Below are 8,149 nucleotides of genomic sequence, written 5' to 3' on the forward strand. Positions count from 1 at the left end.
TACAAAATTTTAAAGAGAAAATGATAGATATAAAATAAATAAGATTAATTATTTTATTGTTTGGAAACATTAATAGTAGTATAAAAAATATATTGTTTGGAAACATTGATAGTAGTATAAAGAAATAAGTATATTGTTTGGAAACATGGACATTAGTATAAAGAAAAAACATTAGTGATTTAATGTATGTTTAACTATAAAGTATAAATGTGTATTTAATTTAAAAACTTACAAAATAAATGTTAGGTCCAACAGAATGTTTCTGTTTTAATAAGATAGATTTTACTTTAATAGTTAGAAATAAAAGGTAAATTTTTATACAACTTGAGAACACCCACTAGTATTTGTTCAAAAAAAAAAAAGAGAAGACCCGCTAGTCTTAATTTAAAGTTAAAAAAACGTGATCATATTAAATGTGAGTTAAGTTAAAACTGGATTATATTTTGGTTTTAAATTTTCTTCATTTTCTCCATGATACCATATGCTAGAAAACGGAAAACCAAATCAAATTGAACCACACCTGGACATGAAACCGAACACTGGTAAAATAACAAAAAAGTAAAAACATTCAGTAGTAATATACACATAACACACTACACACTCTTATAGAACAAACATTTCAGTAGAATCCAAAATGAGCAAAAAGGACAAGTTATAGAACAAATATGATGAAAACCAAATTATACAGAAGTGCCACATGATATATAAGTTTGGTTCAGTTCCTGTCTGTACCGTGCAAAGCAAGGAGAAGAGCAATGCAGATGAAGACAATCTTTGTAATGGAGACTTGTAGCTTCGAGTTTCCATTAAGAAATGGAACGTTGCTTCCCGTGAGACTGTTTTGGTTGATTCGATTCCCAAATGGCTGGTTGAGAGCAGAATTAGAGGATGAAGAAGAAATTGGTTGGTTGAATCCAGTTGATGATGGTTGATTAAACCCGGTTAAAGGTTGGTTTACAGAAGAAGATGGTTGACCAAGAATCGGTTGGTTGAGTCCAGTTGATGAGGATGGCTGATTAAATCCGGTTAATGGTTGATTTAACCCGGTTAAAGGCTGGTTTACAGAAGAAGCAGAAGAAGGTTGACCAAGAATTGGTTGGTTCTGGTTCTCAGCTGGAAAACCTTGTGGCTTTGTTGGTGAATTGGTGACATCTCCTGTAGGTTCCAATGGTGCGGCCAATTGAGTTTGTGGAGCAGTCTCTGAAGATGATGTAACCAAAAGGCAGAGAAGAATGATTGTGATCATCCTCTTTTGGATTTTGGCGAATTTCATGTTTATTTTTGATTTGTTTTTTTCTAAGTGCATCCTCCGGTTTACTAAGCATTAGGTCTTATAGAGAGACCAATGTGGAGTTGTTAGCATATTTAAGGTTGTCTGAGGAGTTGATGGAAACAGAGAAAACAGTTGACCAGAAACATAAATCCCAACTAAACCAACAAGTGTGTGTGTTTGTTCTGTTTTCAACTATTACATTACTATTGTATCCTTTATGCTGTGCTTTGTACAAAAATGATAAGAATATATAAATACAGAAGACTGTATCAAAAACCGGTTCGAGAAGCGAAATCCAAACCATCAAGAACATCCAAATCACTAGAGGAGTTCTCACCTGAAAGATCAACTTTTGGAGAGTGACCTGTACTTCTGCTAAACGCCCAGATCTTGATTCCTTTCTTGTTCTTTTTCTTCAGGCCAACGAACTCTTGACTCTTACTTAGATTAGGACCAAATCTTATGCTTTTTACACTGTCCAACAGCATCCTGTCCTCTAGAGAGAGTTGTTTTTTATAGGTGAAGTCAGGGGAGAGGGAGAGTTGCGTGTTGGAGATGGTTATGCTGTTGGGTTGAGAGGCGTGGTTGGTTTCTGGAAGCTTAACGCCGTGAACTCGTTTCTTTGATGACTTTATTAGTCGATGAAGCCATACAACGAGCTCAAGTACGTACGAATCAACTTTTGGTTTATCCGCGTGATGAAGTGTCTGAAGTCGTGTTGGGTTCCCGTTGCTCTCCCCTTTTGCTTTCCCAAACTCTATCCTGTTTTTTCCCACAAGTTTCAAGATCAGAATCAAAACCTTCAGTTGTAAAGAGAGAGAGAGAGAGAGGGAGAGACTTACTTTGAATTTGCCCACTCGCCTACCCATCCAAAGCCTTGATGAGCCCTGCGGAAATCCATACAAGATATAACAAAAAGGAGGAACATGTTGAACCAAGAATGGGTGGTGGAAGGTAAAGCTTACTTACTTGGTGGTGTTTGTGGCGAATGGGACAAGCCATTTAAGTGACTTCTCCATTTCAGCTTTGATCTCAGATACTGAAAGCTGCAAAAGAAACACACAAGTTTGGCAACAAGAAAGAAACATAACCAAATAATGCAATGACGAGTGATTATAAGGAATCATAGACAAACCTCTTCCTCAGGATCAAGACCTTGTAGCCGAGGACGAAGAGCTGTCTTGACATAAACAGGCAATGCATTGTACAGAGTGTCCCTTACGTTAGAAGGAAGTGATGAAGGTCGGGACGCCTAGAATTTTCAAAAAGATCAGTTTCAAGTTCAACCAGAGAATATAGATAGATCCCTTCTTTGATATCAAGATGAGGAGAATATGGAAGAAGCTTACGATACTATCAATTTGTTGGATTAGATTAGCATAGTGTAACGAAAGACCGGCTTCACCTAATCGTTCTCTTCCCTGCTTCCCTTCATTGGCTTTTAGACCTATTGTTTGTTTAGAGATCTTTAAATCCATGAGTTTTATGCAAGAAGGGGTCATCATCAGAGGAGAAGAAGTAGAAAGAATCATTACCGTTGTTTCCAAAAACTTCCACAATCGTTTGACGTATATAACAAACCACATCCACAAGCTTCTCAATTATCTGCAGCAGACGAAGATGTTAATTATTATAACTGCCACTGGCATTTATATACCACACACTAGGAGACAGCAAATCAATAATCACTTGCCTCTCCCAGATTCCGGGACCAGAGCGACTTCTTCTGTAAGCTCCGTACGAGTTTCCTCTGTTGTTTTAGTTCGCTTTGTAAGATGACGACACTCTCTCCTACATGTATGAAAATAAAAATGTAACGCTGGGAGTCCTAAAAAGAGTCCAGGGATATATAGCGAGACCAACCTCTCCTTGAAAGGTTCAAAGACTCTACTTCTGCCATCTTTCTCTTGTAATCTTGTTCAAACCTATCCAAAGCTTGCCACTCGTGATATAATTCCTGATAAAAAGCCAATGCAACTTAGTTTCAAATCCACCGCAGAATAATGACAGTTCAATGCTACAAAAAAAACATACAGAAGTGAATCGGGCAAGAGTGACGAGCTCGTGCATCGCTGTCTCTGCCTCATCTTTGAGCACTATATGCTCCGAGTTCTCTGTGTCAAGCCTGAAACGTTATAAACCCGTTTACAATGAAAATCCAACTGGCATGACTAAAAAAAAACAAATGGACGTGCTACTTGCTAGACGCAGAAGTAACGTACTTGTTAAAATATCTATCAAGATAGTGCCACTGTAGGTCTTTGCACATATTCCCAAACCTGATCACCTCTCCAGAAAAAAGATCGAGTTCCTCCCTGTAAAAAAATAGAATATGAAATAAAGCAAGAAAATGAACCTCCAAAAAAAAATAAGCAAACCTTTTGTCAGAAGCAGCAAGAATTTGCAACTCGGTGGTGTCAGTAGAAACCAACTTCTTAACACCCTTGGAACGCAACATATCCTTCTTCATGAGCTTGAGACTCTCTTCAGAGAGAGATTGCAGCAAAGCAGCACCTTTAGCTATCGTGTTAGCCACTTCGAATGCCAATATAGTGACTTTGAGACCACCACGAGACGATGATAAGACACCCGAGTGAAACCCGTTGACCGGGTTCATACCAGACATGCTGCTCCCTAGCGTGTCTATAACGCCAACCGCCTTCTCTAGCCCCATCACCCCTGCCCTTCCCAGAAACGAATTCCTCTGCATAAACTGAGTTAAAAAAAATATAAGATTATCAATAAAACAGTATTCAGAGATGATACATATTACACATTAACAAACATAAAATAAAAATAAAATAAACCTTGGTGGAGTCTGATCTTAACGGAGGCACAGGGCCGAGTTCACCGGAAAAGCTGACGTGGTTCTCATTATTAGGCTTGGAAGTTTTCCTCCTTGAGCTACCGTTATGGTCAGAATAATACGGATCAGAGGGTTTTCTTCTTCTCATGGACTTGAGCTTCCCAGAGAAACCTCTTGACTTATCATCATCATCAACATCAACAACGGTGGAACTCAGCTTCTTATCAGGATCATGATCATCATCTTTGAAACCAGAAGAACAAACACTTCCCATTTGTCTTCTGCCACAAGTAATCAAATCTCTCAAGCATAAAACAAGACCTTTATTATGTAGAAAATAAAACGAAATCAAGAATTAGACCTATTAAGACGGTAAGACTTCAAGAATTGCAACTAAGGTGGGGACTGGGGACAAAGATGGGAAGACTTGGTCGAATTAAGAGAGGGAGAAAAGGTCAGAACAGAGGTTAATTAAATATATATATATATATATATATATATATATATATAAATTAACATTCTCAGGAAGCAGCGTGGGAATCAATGGCTCCATTTGTTTTGTTGACTTATCATCAATTCTTCTTCTTCTAGACAAGTCAGAGAGACGACTATTCTCAATTCTCATTTTATTTAAAAAGAAAAAAAAATCCAAAGGAGGAGAAGAGTAGACTAGAGTCGGCGGATGAGACCTTGCCGGCCTTTGTACATGATCAATGAGTCACGTCCTTATCTTAACATTTTCACCACTCTTTTTTTCCGAATAGAATAAGTCCAATCTCATTCAAACATAGTCAAAACTTTAAGTTACAAAGATCAGGAAGAGTAGATATGGTTGCTCTCCGAGACGCCGCGATCGGAAGAAGGTGGATCAATCGGGAGATATTCCGGTTTGATCTATTGAAAACCGGTGAACACTCCGGGTAGTATGATGGAAGTTTCGTTTCGACATCGAGAGCGATGGTTCTGTTTCGCTTTCACTGGATTGAATTGTTTGATCTGTGAGTTTTTCAACTTGTTGATTTGCTTGAGGAAGAAGATGATGAGGACGAGCTTAGGAAGAGGGTGGAACGTGAAATAGTTTAGGGTGGGCGCTTCGGTTATTTTATCGGTTCGGTTCGGTTTGGTTTATTTGGTTCCAGAAATTTTCCATTTAAAGTAAACCATATTTAGTTTGGTTTGGATCGGTTTTGGTTCGGTTTGTGTTTCGATTCAGTTTAATCGGATTTTTTTAGTTTAATTTTTTTAAGAAAAATCATGTTTTGAAACATCGATGTATGATCATGAAATCATCATGTTGGTGACAATAAAAATAAATTATATGAATTAAATCCAATATAGAACTAAATCAATAACTTTTTTGTATTTAAACATAAAACCAACCATAAAACCAAACATTAAAATGTAATCTATTTATTTTAGATTATTATCTTTGAACCTATAGTAAATATTATAGACAATAGAGTGACACTTCGATTATTTTATGGATTCAGTTTTGGTTCGGTTCTAGAATTTTTTCAACTGAAGTAAACAATAACTAGTTCGATTTTAATTCGGTTTGATTCGCTTTAACTCGGTTTGGTTCAGGTTTTTTTGCCCACCCTGTGAAATACTGTGTGTGGGTAGGAGAGGTGAAATGATATGGCCCAAATTTTGTGAATATTGGGCCGTTACTAGGCCTACCAGTTTAAAGCCAATTATTTGTGTGGGTTCTAGATTAAAATTGTTTCCGTTTGTTTAGTTTCACACAAAACAATATTTGTGTACTTTTAAAAATTCAGATGGGTATTAGTTAAATATATTTTTATCGCCAGGTTTGGCTTGTACAATTTTTTATGATTGAAATCATAGCACAAGAGGGTTGAACTGGTGCACTGTTATTTTACCAAAAAAAAAGATAAAATTTATGGTCTGTAAAAAGTCCATACACAATAAATGTATAAGTTGAAGGGAAGGGACAACGGGAAAGAAGAGGTTGTTGGTAAGACGGTCGTTTACATAAATTGTAGTAAATTTTCTAAGACTTTAAGATCATGTCTCTCCTTGGTCAATATTGGAATTCAAAGCATCACCATGATACATAGTTAGGACATCTATACTAGTATTATACCTCAATATATATCACTAACGAATAATTATAATAATAAAAAAGTAGCTGTTAAAAATAAAACACAAAACTCCAACTACAATTAAAACATCTTTAAAGTTTAAACACCTGTCGTTAGAAAACAGATGGAAGTGATATTGGTTTTGCTGCTTCATGTTTATATTCAATAATTCAATTAGTCATGCATAGAAACCCATTTTAAAACAAAGGTAAAACTGGTTCTGGTACAAGTTTTTGATTCGTTTACAAAGTTCAAGGTAATGAGAAGTATTAGTGAAATTTTGGTTTCGAGTTCTTCAGGTTATAAAGTTGCCCTGAACTGAATTTCAAAAACATTGACATTGGTTTACAAATTCCCCGGTAATGAGAAGTACTAGAGATGTTGAACCAAAAAAAAAGAGAAGTGCTAGAGAAATTTAGTTTCACGTTGAACTCAGTTCCAGAAATTCTTTGGTATCCTACCTTTCTTAGGAAAAGAACACAAATTAAGATTTTAATGATTTTGCTATGCCCATTATGTTGTGAAATTAGATAGACTCTGTTGATTAGGAAACATTATTAAGGATATAAAGAAACATAAAAGGATTTAAAGTACATATTTGCTTTTTCCACATCATCATGATTATTACATATCATCATAACAAATGATCAATAAATCTGATATTAGTTTCAAAACTTATCCAGAAGAGATATTTTTAGCATAATGTAATAAAATACAGATATATCTGACTGTTTGTGTTAGTGCTTGCTGCTTGGGAGTGCGAGTATTTTGCAGCTTTATACCTAAACTAATTAACATGCGAACTTGGCTTCGTTAAATCATTAGAACATTTGGAAAAGTTTGATGTCACAGAAGAAAAACACATAACCATGTGAGGAGTAAATGACTAGCATGTAGCATCCAATATGCAAATGATCGCTGTGAACATTTTATACATCATGTTTGTTCTATTGATCGACATCTATTGTTGATTATTAATATGTTTGATGTAGTTTGGCTCTGCAATATTCTTTTTTTTTACAACAATAACTAAACTATGGCTCTGCAATATTCATCAAGCAAAAAAATAAATTCATCAAGCACTTAATCGACATATTAAATCGGAGTTGACCCGATCCAACCACCACATCATAGAAAAAGTAACAGCTAATATATATTTACTATTGGCATCTTGTGGAAAGCATTATCTACTAGAAGTTGAGAATGACTAATAGTGGAACATGACATATTAGTATGTCTCGACCCTTGTAAGATAGTATTGTAATACAACGAAAATAAATATGCAATCTGGATTTAAAACCCCATACGGAGAATTTGATAAATATTTGTTTTTTTGTCGTGTATTCTTTATTGTTAATTCAAAGCAGATTTAAAGATTTGCATGCGGACCATGTGCCGGTTGGTGAAACTAGAAAACGATATAATTTTTTTTTTGATTTTTTTGAGTTTGACGGAAGGTTGTTCTGTGTCTGATTATATAAAGAACACCTATTCAGACCGTACATATTTGGGGGTATTGCCGTATTGGTCCGCTGAAATGAAATTTTAAACTTGTATTCAAACCTAATCTTTGCGATGATTTCACTTCACTGTAATTCATATGTTCACACAACATATATTTTATTTGACTTCTTTCCAAGACAATTCAAATGTCTAAGTTGTTATGTCTTTTATGCGGGTTGAAACTCCCGCAATAAAAACCCCTTTAAGCATATATATTGGTAACTCTTTTTTTTAAAAGTTATCACTGGCTGGTATATGTTTCATTTCTAAAAATAGCAATGGGCGGGGTGGGGAAACAAAGACTTTATGTAAAAAAAATTCTTTTTACTATTTGCATTTTATAACAAGTGTCGTTAAAAACTTTTCACATATATTAATAAAATAATTGAAATATTTATGTTTTTCGTTAATTACATTTATTTAACCAATAATATTTCAGGTAAATAACTTTGTTTATAAAAT

The 8,149-nt window shown here is 35.2% G+C and overlaps 2 protein-coding genes across 2 annotated transcripts; both read right to left on the minus strand.

The window, feature by feature from the left end:
• Positions 1–487: 487 nt before the first annotated feature.
• Positions 488–1,324, minus strand: LOC108857577 (uncharacterized). Its single transcript, XM_018631577.2, has one exon. It carries the CDS (start codon positions 1,304–1,306, stop codon positions 716–718), a length of 591 nt encoding a protein of 196 aa, XP_018487079.1. The 5' UTR covers positions 1,307–1,324; the 3' UTR covers positions 488–715.
• A 96-nt stretch (positions 1,325–1,420) lies between these two features.
• LOC108830685 (protein PSK SIMULATOR 2) lies at positions 1,421–5,134 on the minus strand. The gene is made up of 13 exons (XM_018604353.2): positions 4,441–5,134; positions 4,081–4,360; positions 3,652–3,986; positions 3,496–3,588; positions 3,308–3,398; positions 3,137–3,230; positions 2,967–3,064; positions 2,809–2,878; positions 2,623–2,720; positions 2,409–2,525; positions 2,243–2,319; positions 2,116–2,160; positions 1,421–2,035 (listed from the first exon to the last, which is right to left on the minus strand). The coding sequence occupies exons 2-13, from the start codon at positions 4,351–4,353 to the stop codon at positions 1,543–1,545; spliced, it is 1,884 nt and encodes a 627-aa protein (XP_018459855.1). The 5' UTR covers positions 4,354–4,360; positions 4,441–5,134; the 3' UTR covers positions 1,421–1,542.
• Positions 5,135–8,149: the final 3,015 nt, after the last annotated feature.

This window comes from Raphanus sativus, chromosome 1 (assembly GCF_000801105.2).
Source record: "Raphanus sativus cultivar WK10039 chromosome 1, ASM80110v3, whole genome shotgun sequence".
NCBI lineage: Eukaryota > Viridiplantae > Streptophyta > Magnoliopsida > Brassicales > Brassicaceae > Raphanus > Raphanus sativus.

Coding starts and splice junctions, on each gene's coding strand:
- LOC108857577 (XM_018631577.2), bottom strand. CDS start 1,306: ATGCACTTAGAAAAAAACAAATCAAAAATAAACATGAAATTCGCCAAA.
- LOC108830685 (XM_018604353.2), bottom strand. CDS start 4,353: ATGGGAAGTGTTTGTTCTTCTGGTTTCAAAGATGATGATCATGATCCT. Junction 2,320..2,408: donor GTCTTGATCCTGAGGAAGAG/GTTTGTCTATGA, acceptor TTTCTTTTGCAG/CTTTCAGTATCTGAGATCAA. Junction 2,036..2,115: donor GGCGAGTGGGCAAATTCAAA/GTAAGTCTCTCC, acceptor GGGAAAAAACAG/GATAGAGTTTGGGAAAGCAA.